This window comes from Rhinolophus hipposideros (genome assembly GCF_964194185.1).
Source record: "Rhinolophus hipposideros genome assembly, chromosome: 15".
NCBI classification, from domain to species: domain Eukaryota; kingdom Metazoa; phylum Chordata; class Mammalia; order Chiroptera; family Rhinolophidae; genus Rhinolophus; species Rhinolophus hipposideros.
Genome location: NC_138061.1, coordinates 58542217 through 58553631, shown reverse-complemented (window position 1 = coordinate 58553631; position 11415 = coordinate 58542217). Strand labels below are relative to the sequence as shown.

The following is an 11415-nucleotide window of genomic DNA, read 5'->3' as shown; positions in this document are numbered from 1 at the left end:
GGCCACCTGGTTTTGACAGCCTTCATCACGGTCCCCAGGGACCCCACTCCACTGGTAGCCACCATTCAATCTGGAAGCCAATGGGCATTCTGTTGGCCGTTCTAGTCTCTTTTTGGCAGGTCTGATATGTTATTACGATCAAAACAGACTACTCTGTGAAGTTCTAAAAACAGCACTGCTCCTCCTCCAGAAGACTGTGCTGTTGCTACTTAGAAATGATGTAAATCATTAGAGATGTGAGAAATTTACAAATATTTAGTCCTTCCCCCATAGCAAGGTAGATATTGGACTAGATTGTCAAATAGAGCACTTAATAATGAGCATAGGGAAATCACGAAGAAAATGTGGATGCCAATTATCCAACATCATTTCTACTGTTTCTCATTAGCATAAAATCGGTCACATATTTTGAACAACACTGTTCCACAGTCACTGGCAAATTAGAATAACATATGCTTTCTAAAAAAACAGTCTCATCAGGAAATGATTCCCAGTAAAAATAATGCATGACATTCATTTTCCAGGAAATAACAAATATGCAATTTACTTAATCACAAATCTCTATATACCTGTTTACATAATAAAAGCAAGGGAAATGAAGCAGAATCAAAGATGTCTTGTAGAAATAAGCATTTCTCTGTATGCAGATGAGCTTGAAGGACAGGTACCGAGGGTTCCAGGTATTTCCCATGTTAGATCAATTTTGAACGTTTTGATGCCCTCAGCATTTGTCTGCTGGTGTCCCAAAATACGCATTTTGAACTTGAACCTTTTTCAGAGGAGAGCTTCATATGCCAAAAGGAGACAAAGGACCACTGAAAGTAACCACTAGTATTTATTCTTCATGGAGGATTTTGTCTTGACTATCAGCTAGGAAGTAACTCTGTCTACAAAAATCACATCAGACTGCCAGTGGGTGTGCCTGATATTCACGTCCTTCAGAATGCACGGGGTGTTTATAATCAAGTCATATATGATTCTATTTTTAAAAAATACAAGGTTGGATCAGGACTTACTTTTTACTGATAATCTTCAACCTTTTCAGAGTAAATAATATACTAAAATAACTGCAGCAAGTCACAGAGTGTATAACTTCCTAATTAGGTAAATTCTGTATGGATCCTTTCGATAAGCAACAAATAAGATTTTAGTGAAAACCCCATGAACAAGGTTGACATCAGCAAACTTGTGAGGCCTTCCAGTTAATGTTTGATAACTGTGATAAATTTCAACACAATCACATAGTTCACATGCAACTTATGGGGTTTTTATGCACTTCTTAAGGCCATCATTATAATATTTTCCCAAAGATATAATATTTTTAAATGAGAATGTAGTTGAGAAGAAATTAAAAATCTATAATCATCTCTTAAGAGGCTAACGACATTACCTCTATGTGCAAAACAATGAAACTATAAGGGGGCAACTCATGAATGCCACAAACCTTTTGTTGAATATAAAATACATTTCTACCACAATGTTTTCAACATTTGAGACCTTGAATTTTCATTAAACAATGTTGAAAAGAACACTATGTTCTCCCCCCGCCATATGGAATCATGTCTATTATTAAAGAATGTTCTCAAAGAGCAATTTGCAATGTATGTTCAACAGAAACAACTTAACCTCAAATAAGCATTATATATATTCTGTGTTTGATTCAGAAATAGTTACAGTTCCTTTCAATGGAATGTGAATCTTCCACAAGGAAAATTTAACCAAAGTTTCCCAAACTGCAGTAAAAGAAATCTTTTGCATACTTTCAAATACTGTGCCTTTTTATTTAAAACAGTGTAAACATAACAACACCACCAAGAATTGGAAAACGACTGGTTATGTGAACACTAATTTCTTTGAATGTCCCCAGGAAATTAAGGGTAAATAAAACAGACAAATCTTCAGGAGAAGTTTCAGTTCACCTCAGGAGTGGTAAAAATATTGCTTTATTCCAAATGAACATACAACACAATTTACTGTTCTTTTGGGGGCTTTCTGTGAACTGAATAGTCTGGGCTTTGTGATTTCAACAATTTATTCTTTCCATATCAACCACAGAAGCCAATGTCTTGGTCCACGCGTTGTAGACTTGCTACAAAATAAATGGTGATGAGGATGATCAAAAAGCAAAGGGTAACTCTCAAATTGGTCATTGGCTTATGTAAATAATTTAAGTACGCATGATTCAAAATAAACACACATCCTCAATTCACCTGTGATACAGATATCATCAATGAGGCTATAGTTTTTCTCAGAAGTATTCACATCAGAAAATGGTTTAGACATTGTCAAAAGTGTTATAGGACCCCACCATGCAAGTGACCTTGATTTAAGAACTTACCAACTGAACTTTATAGTTAATGGAAAAATTTAAATTGAATGGATCTAAAAGGGAAATTTTTTTTCTGAAGATTAGATTCCCTGATGTTTCAGAACAAATTTTAGCAAGCTTAATACGCACACACATGCACACACATACTCACGATAAACACATGTGCATACAGCATACGAGTGCTCCAATGCTCGAGGGAGCGAGCTCACACACTCACTCACACACACACACACACATGCTCTCACATGCACGTACACACACACACATGCTCTCACATGCACATAAACACACACACACACAGACACACACACACACACACACACACACACATACACACCGAGAAATGCTCCTTTGGAGCCCCTAAACATTATCAAAGAAAAACATTTCTATCAGCATGATTTTAGTGACACGACATTGTGATTTTTTTTTGTCTCTTTTTCTATAAGAATTTCATATCTCCCTCTGAGATTCTGCACCTTCAAATCTCAGAGGAAGATGGCAAGGAAGAGTAGTTAAGATATTCCCCGACAACTCCCTCTCTCTTCTGTCTTCCTTCTCCTTCGAGAGTCTTTGTGCCATTCTTCAAAAATTAAATAGAAAACACTACATTTGTCGACATGACATCACCTGTGATCAGGCTGTCAAGTGAAGAGAAATTTAGGGGTTGGGACTGCCAAGCCACACGGCGAGCGCTGCCTGCTCACTGGCATGTCCAGCCACAGGCAGCAGCAGCGCGTCTCCTCGAAACTTGGAAAGGCCAGTGCTTTTTGATGAGGGGCTGAGGGTCTGCATAGCCCCTAGCTACTAAGAGCCAAAGAGGACAGAGTTGGGACGAACTGAAATTGTATTCAGACTTCTCCCCAAAAGCTTTAGTTGTAAGCTTTATCCCTCCTGAAACGTTTCTTCCCCTTTAAAAAAATATTTTGTTAAAAAACACTATGATATGAGGGCGATAGACTATTTGGTTTCTTCTAAGTAGATGCTCTTAAATTAATGCATATAAATAATTTGTATTTAATTTCCTCTCTTTCCTGTTGAGCAAAGCTTAGAACACACAGATTCCTACATCTCAAGTCACTTGGTCAATGCAGAGTCTCTTTGTATTTCATTTCTTAAGACAAATTGTGCCTCTCGTTCTGATTTGGCTGTGGGACTCAGGGGGAGAAAGGCTGTGTTTTCACTCGCACTGTCCTCCGTTTCTACGCTGGCCAGTTCGTAATCTTCTGACCGCCTGGCATCAGTCAGAATGCGGATCTGCTCCTGGACAGTTTCTAGCAGTATTTTCACTTCTTGTTGTTCTGCTATAAGACAATTGCTGACTGGAATACTCACATTGACAGTGTCAGCAGAGTAGGAGTTTTTGCACCATTTGATGCTTTTGACTTCAGAAATCCCTGGCATTTGCATGCAGGTTTCCTCTAGACCCACTGAAGGGATGATGGGCACAGAGCTGGCCCTTGGGGATGAATACCCCATCAGGTCCTTTTGATCCAAGCTATTAAAATAGGAGTTTGTCTCTCTTGAAGGCAGTTGCATATTTATTGATCCATTTTGTTGGGTTTTTAAACCATTAGATGGATACCTGGAAAAGAAACAAAGTGTTACATATTCTTCTTTCTGCCAGTGCTCTGTAGGGCACTCACTTTCCAGTCAACAAAGTACTTTCCACATGCACCATCTCACTGAATTCTCACAGCAACCCCATCAGACGGATAATATGCTCCCAGTTAAACAGAGAAGTAAACTGAAGCTTGGATAGGTGAAGTGACTTGCCCAAGGTCACACAGAAAATAAGTGACAGACTGAGACTCAAACCCAGATCTTCTTACTTTAAGTCCAGGGATCTTTCAACACACCACAGCTGTATAGGCAGGTGGGATATAGTCTTCCTGACCTCTACCCTAGAATACAAAGTAAATGGGGATTGAGCAGGTAAGTGTGGCCTTTCCATAGTGACAAACAGGAAACCTATAATGGCATTACTCCACTCCATCAATCTGACCACCCTCTCAGCCCTGGTTTAGTCCAGCAGATTCACGTGGCACCCTAATTGGAGGAATCAGGAAGCCCGACATTAAACATCAAGGTACTACAGTCCTGAGTTTTTCTGCTTCACACTGACTTTAGGGGACCCGATCCAATTTCTATTGAAACTCTGTTCTGTAGGGATTGCCTCAATACAAATTGCTGAGTCGAGATATGGGAACAGAAAGCATACTATTCCATCTACGCAGAGATGAACATGTGGCGAGTTCTATGGAGCCTCTGCCAATCTAACAATTTGTTCATATGGTTTCTGGAACCATTGGTGCATGGCAATGGCTTGTCAGAAATGCCAACGTGCCATTCCAAGTCATTGGAATATGCCAGGATCCGGCTAGCCCCTTTCTTGCCTGTTCAGAGCTAGTGAATTTCTCAGTGCCTCTGAACTTTCCAGTGCCAGAAATTGACACAGGTGTATTGTACATTCATAGAAATGTGGTTTGGGGACTTGAACAATAGTCTTTATTCTATTTCTCAGTTATTTGTCCTTAATTTAAACATTAAATTAACTATTGCAATTTAAACATAACCTAAACATGTCCACCCTCCATATAATAAATCTCATTCCCCCAGTCTTACATAGTAGTGTAAATAAAAGTCATGTTTGTACACAGAAAGAATGAAATGCGTAGCATATGAAATAGAGGTCTATTATTGTAAGGACATGATGGGAGCAATTCAGAGAAACAAATTTAGGTGTTGTTGTAGTCTCATCCTCTCTTACTGTGCCTAGTACAGAGTTGGCAACCAATAAATCATGATGGAATGGATGCATGAATACATAAACAGATCTTAAAGATAAACACTTCCTTTATGTCCCAGTTAGTGTCCATTTCAAACATAATAACAAGAGCTAACATTTGCATAGTGGTTTTACAAAGCATTTTCACCTTTAATTACCTCATTGAATTTTAAAAAAGAAAACTGTGTGGTTTATTTATCATTATTACCATGTAATGGATGAATAAATTGGACCAAGGGATATTCAAGTATTTTGCCCCAAATTACCTTTAGTAAGGAGCAGAGGAAGAAGTGAAACCCAAGTTATCTTATTTTAATTATCACCATCAAAGCCAGAAATGAGTGGGCATCCAACGTGTAGCAGAAAACCTCTTAAAGGATGTATACTCTTTACTTGTGCAAACTGTATTGCCAAGTAGAAGGAAACTCCCCAGGGGATCATCCTCTTTTCTCTTTAGTGTCATATGATTGAAAATCTAAGGGTTTTGATCAATGAATCAATTTCAACCAGACAAAAGGAAACACATTCCAGGCTTTTGTGTTCTGTCCTTGGCACCATCCTGTTACAGCTATTAATATATATAATGATACAGAACGTCTGCTATCAGATTAATCAACAGCACAGAGCCAAACAGTATAACTAGATAAGATTGAATTTCATGTAGATATCATCAGAGTATATCAGTGGGTAGAATCTAATAGGTTGAAATGTGATGGTGATAGATGCAGATTCTTATACCTGGATCTCAGCATTATTTGTAAAATGTTGAATAAAGGTGTAAAAATATCTTAGAGGATTCCGTCAACTGTAGCTTCAGTAAACCAACCATGTGGCATGACTACGTGATCAGAGGCAATTCAAACCAAACGTGGAGCAGTCTTCTGATGTGCCTAAGTGCTGCATTAAGGACTTAGATAAGAAAGAAGAACTGCAGTTGACATGTGCAGCACCTCACAAGCCAGGTATGGGACACAAGGCTGGCAATCACTGAAATCTAAATGTGATCATAACATGAAGATGCACTTTGCACAATTAGAGCTCTCCAAAATGGGATTTTGTTTTGGATCGGACATGACTTCAAGTCCCAACGACATGCTTAGCCAAAATGGCAGCCTCACTGTAATCTCCTCATCAATTGAAACAATCACATAGAACTACGGCCCTCGGGGGATTGCTCTGAGGATTAACTGAGGCAATGCCTCTGCACTACTCACCCAGAGGCACACAGTCTGGTAGTCCTCACTTCCTTCCTAGAGTTGCAGTCTGCGTCCGAACTTGAACACTACTCTCTAGAAGCTTCCGTGAGAGCTAAATTTCTACCTGTGATTCTGAATTGGAAGACACTCAGAATTCTGCATCCTCTGAGAGTCAGTGACACTGTCACCAGTTTGATCACTGAGTTTGTCATTCATCGACTGTAAAATACCAGTTTGGACTGCCCTTCCTCTGATCCCGCAACAAAGAAATCGTAAGTGCATTTCCGCTGTAACTCCGTAGGTCAAAACGGTCGTTTAAAGATGAGAGATTCCAACAGTTAGTGACTTGGTTTTATTCCCGGTAATTCAGGGGTCAGGCCAAGGAATTTATGTTTCCCCAGGGGACTCCAAGACTCACTTCCTAGCGCATAAGGCACTAGAATGAACTGACTAAATCGAAGGAATTCACTTTTTCCTCTGAAGCCATACAACTAGAGCTTCCAGTTACACATGTGATTTTCTTCACATGCATTTTCTGGTTTAGTGGTTTATTTAGTCAGAAAGGCCAGTTCTCAGTTTCAGTTTCTTTACACGGTAAAACCCACCTTGGGCTAGCCTCTGAAGCTCTGCTATCCTTAGCGGGTTCATCTCTAAAAGTTTCGGAAGCATCATGAAGCACAGAAAGTTGCTAGTTAAGTGAGGTAGATAATCAGTATATTTTGTATGGCTTCTACTTGAAGGTAGTAATCTAACTTTTTGTGTGTGATTCAAACTTTTGTGATTCCGTTTCTTTCTGTCTAACATACGAATAGATTAGTTTGATTTGCCTGACATAACCCAGTTCAAAGTTCTGTGAGCCACTGCCATGGTTGTCACGGCTCCACTGATCGGGAGACAGGCTCCTGAATCATCTCTTGTCCACCTCACCCTTCCTCAGGCTTTGCTAAGGTAGGTGCTGGGTCCAAACTCAGCTGAAGTCAGTGCCAAGGACAGAAGTCACACACGAAGCCTGACTAGCAGACACAGCCCACATACTTGATAAACAAGCAGCAGATGGCTCATGGCTCTAGTAAATTCATTCACTCCCCCTCCAGGCCAGGGACAGATTTGAAGAGGGCCTTCAGCTGTAAAATTCTATTACCAATCCTATTTCCAGTCCGGAGAGATGGTCGGTCCCCCAGGAGTGGAACAGAGCTGTTTTCAAGAACTGAGAGTGAGATTCACCCTCATTGCTCCCTGAGATTCACCGTGCTGAGCACACAGTGACTTACACTTGGAGTCACCCATTGATCAACGCTGGGTGCATATCACACACAGGAAAATACACATGGCCAGGCAGCTGAAGAGAATATTCCAATCCCAATGATGACGGAGTCAAAACAAAACCACCACCATGCAGACAATAAGTGTAAGTCTCCCAGGAGGTCAAAGACAAAGCAGTGCCTGAACACGGAACGGGAATCTGAGCCCCTAAAGGTTTCTGTATGTGTGTGCCCAGCACAGACTCAGAGCATCCTCACACCTGGGACGAATGCGATGGTAGCCATCACAGTGCCCAACAGAAAGGAAAACAGCACGGGCTGGGTTCTCCCTCCACTCACAAAATATACTATTCCCATGTAACAGGCATCATCAGTGATTTAACAAGAAAAGTAATTATGAAACATGATTAATTGTAATTATCGATTACTAACTATAAGTCCCTTTTCCAGATATAAGGCAAATAAAATGCCAACTGCTTCTTGACTTGCATCATACATTTTGGGCAATGTGGCTGTTATGCCGCATTTGCAACTGTCCCCCAGCTCTGTACCAAATACATTTTACAGTCCATTTGGAACTGCTTCGAAATTATAAAACCCAGCCACAGGCTATTTATTTCCTATCTTCTAGTCTTCCTAGAGAAATCTGTTGCTGAGCTTTTTCAGACAGGGCACTAATGCACATGCATATGTATATACTATATTGCCAAGAAGAAAAGAAAAAGTAAGGCTCCTACCTGCTTTGGCCTTCAGCTTGACAGTGTGGAAAAATCACCCAGGCCAAAACAGCATAGAAACCCGGTCTGACTCATCCAGGGAGATACAAGCTAGATGTAATAAGAACCTGGCTTGTGTGAGGGAACCGATTCCTGAAATTTCTGGAGTAAACCCTGATTGCATTGCTTTTAAAATCAGTGATGATTCTATACCAGTTCCTGTGCCAATAAATACCAGTACTACTTCTCTGCTTACTATGTCACAGGTACAAGCTCTTTATACATGTGATTAAAAACAAAAATGATGCCCAATAACTTTCAGAAAGGCTGGTATTATTCTGTTCAATTTACAGATGAGAAAACGAAAGCTCAGATGATAAAACTTTCTCAAATTCACACAATTGGTAGGGGAAAGATGAGATTTGAACTTCAGTCAGTTAAAATAAGAGCTATCATGTTTGGTTGAACAGTCAACTGGGTGAATGGTGACTAAGATTCATCCTACACTCCATTCACCATGTCATGAGTCCTATGACGGTCTGTGTCCACTCAGAGGAAGGGATACCTTTTGCTCTGCAAGGATGATGAGCAGCAGACATCATCTCCAACGTCCATCCTTCCACTCTTGCACCATGAATGAAACTAGAGATCTGAGTTCAACAATTTGTATTTTGACAGTATGCTGCCAACATTAACTGGGACCTGCTAAGAATGCTCGACAGAAGCTGGTACTGTATGAGTATGTTTGTTACAGCTCACTGTTTAGGGTATGGTCCACAACACTGATCAGAGAACTAAGTAATTTTTTTTTTTTTAAACCCAAGGATGAAGGAACACCTTAGTCCCCCTAAGAAATCTCTACTGTATTTGATCAATGAGAAATTCCAGGTTGTTTTAGCAACTATGTAATAATATAGGGCCTAGATACCTACATACACTTAATTCCTTCTTAATGTTATTTTCCATCTAATACTTCCCTGATATCTATTTCCATTGTACCTATTCCTTTAAGTTAGTTTACCTTTGTAGAACAAAGATATAAGTAGCCAATGGATGATGAAATCAGTGAATAAAACCCCAAGGAGCATAACTCAACTTAAAACCACAGCATTAATGCCCCCCTCCCTTAACTCCCATTGCTTTTAAGACCTACCCTTGGCAAGGTATCGTATCCTGGTCTGGGATCCTTGATTCCTCAAGTTGCTGATATGCTGGTCCCACAAGTCCACCCAGCCGACTCCTGGGCGAGGGTGGTGTCCTTCTGAAGGCATTCCTATGTAGCATACCACTCCTTTGTCCTGGGCTGCAGCAAGAGGAGAGGCTCCTGCTGGGGTGAAAGAAAATCGGCAAACAAATTGATCACAGCAATAACCTCACAGGTGGCTGGTCAGACATTTCAAATACTGCATTTACACCCCACGTCCTCAAACTTCCAGGTCGAGCTCCATCTCTGACTGCAGTCTGTCAGCTAGGAGGGGATCAAAAGTTGCCATATCCATTTTCCCCTTGGAGAGACTGAGACAAAGAGAAGGTCTTGTGTTTCTGGCTCCAAGGTTGGAGTACAAGGGACTGAAATACTCATCATTGCAGCTTTCCAGCCAAAATAAGAGGTAGGCTTAAGGAGTTCTCAAGCTCCTGATTCCCATTTGCCCTCATTATCCAAACTGTAGTAGCTGTTTCTCTAATAAAGATAAAAATGGTGCTGTTATTAGACATGAACTAAACCCAGGAAACTGTGACGGCAGTTATGGGGACAATTTCACTTGTGTTAGTGGTAGAACAAACAAAACCTTACTTTAATTGGCATTCTCTCCTTAACATATGTGCTAAATTCTCAGTTCAAATTTTCATCGGTCTTGAGAAGCTAAATTATTTTTATTTCGAGTTTGTTTTTTTACTAAGCATCTGATTATATAATCTCATTTTGACTCAGACATCCAAATACCCAAATAACCATGTTTTTAGATGCCATCAAAAGGCAAAAGACATAAAAACTATCCACTCCCATCTCCACCCCACTGAATTTACCCTACTCCCACATAGAGTAGTGAGGGGTACTTTGTTCCTGTGTATAAATTCCATGAGATGCCAATTTACATGGTCAAACTACATAAACCATATGGAGAAAGATGAAAACCGTTTTCAAAATTTCAGTAAACCTATCAAGTTCTAAAGGGACCAGTCCCCCAAATGAATTTTACCCACATCGCTTTATTATCTGGAGCTCTGTAACTTTTCCCCCACCAATGTTACTGTTATTTCCACTTTTTAAATATGAAACAAAACTTCTCAAATATTATTTAAGGTCGGAGATTGAGAAGCTGACAGTTGAATACTGTCACTTCTCTGGTTTTGCCAAGGAGACTGATCAAACTTCATATTCCTTAAGCCAACACTGACTACCTGGTTTGTGCAAACACCAGATCATAACTGGCATTGTTATTACAACTTTATTGTTTATCATGCTATTTCTTGTATGTTGAGTCCCAAAATGACTAACAACAAGGGACTTCTAGTAAGATCATGAAGCCAACAAGTTTCAGGAGACCTACATAGCTTATTTGTTTCCCTCCCTTCCAGCTTCTGTCTATACCATCCTGTGGCAATTATGGAGTCCACGGGGTGCTCAGGCCTGGGTGCCAGAATTAGCTGAATCTGGGGGTGCATCTCAGGTTTATACGTTATAGCAACATGATATCGGGGGAACTACTTGTACCAGTCAGAGTCCTGAAGGAAAATAGATGGCATTCTAAATTGGGTCATTTGGGGAAATTTTGCTATTTACAAAGGTGTGTTCAGTGTTAGAGAAAAACAAAGCAATGTAGTATACCATTGTATGTCAGGGCTAGTATCAATGGGAAGCTGTTACTATCCCTATAACTGAAGGGAAAGGGGAGGGGGCGGTTACCAGAATAGAGAGAGAAAGGGGTGGTAAGGAGAGGACAATCTGGAGGCACTTCGGCTCCAGGAAGAGGGACACAACTGTGGCAGCCACGCAGGGCGGGAGGGGGCAGAAGTGTTAGAACCTCACTCTCCCCTCCCCTCCATCTCTTGCAGGCACCTCACGTTGAACCAACAGAATCTAGAGGAAAAGGGAGCAGCTGCCTGCCTACTGCATAGGGTAAGG

At 40.5% G+C, this 11415-nt stretch overlaps 1 protein-coding gene across 10 annotated transcripts in view; it reads right to left on the bottom strand.

The window, feature by feature from the left end:
• Window positions 1-378: 378 nt before the first annotated feature.
• The window catches only part of NRG3 (neuregulin 3), a 1094354-nt gene continuing 1083317 nt past the window's right edge, over window positions 379-11415 (bottom strand). For 3 of the 10 annotated variants that reach the window (XM_081074700.1, XM_081074704.1, XM_081074703.1), the window contains exons 8-10: window positions 9442-9615; window positions 4159-4230; window positions 379-3911 (exon numbers count right to left, since the gene is read on the bottom strand). In XM_081074700.1, coding sequence (XP_080930826.1) covers window positions 3404-3911; window positions 4159-4230; window positions 9442-9615 — 754 coding nt within the window. In that variant the 3' untranslated portion in view covers window positions 379-3403. The remainder of the gene's footprint in view (window positions 3912-4158; window positions 4231-9441; window positions 9616-11415) is intronic. The other 7 variants (XM_081074706.1, XM_081074707.1, XM_081074709.1 and 4 more) reach the window with 3 other exon arrangements.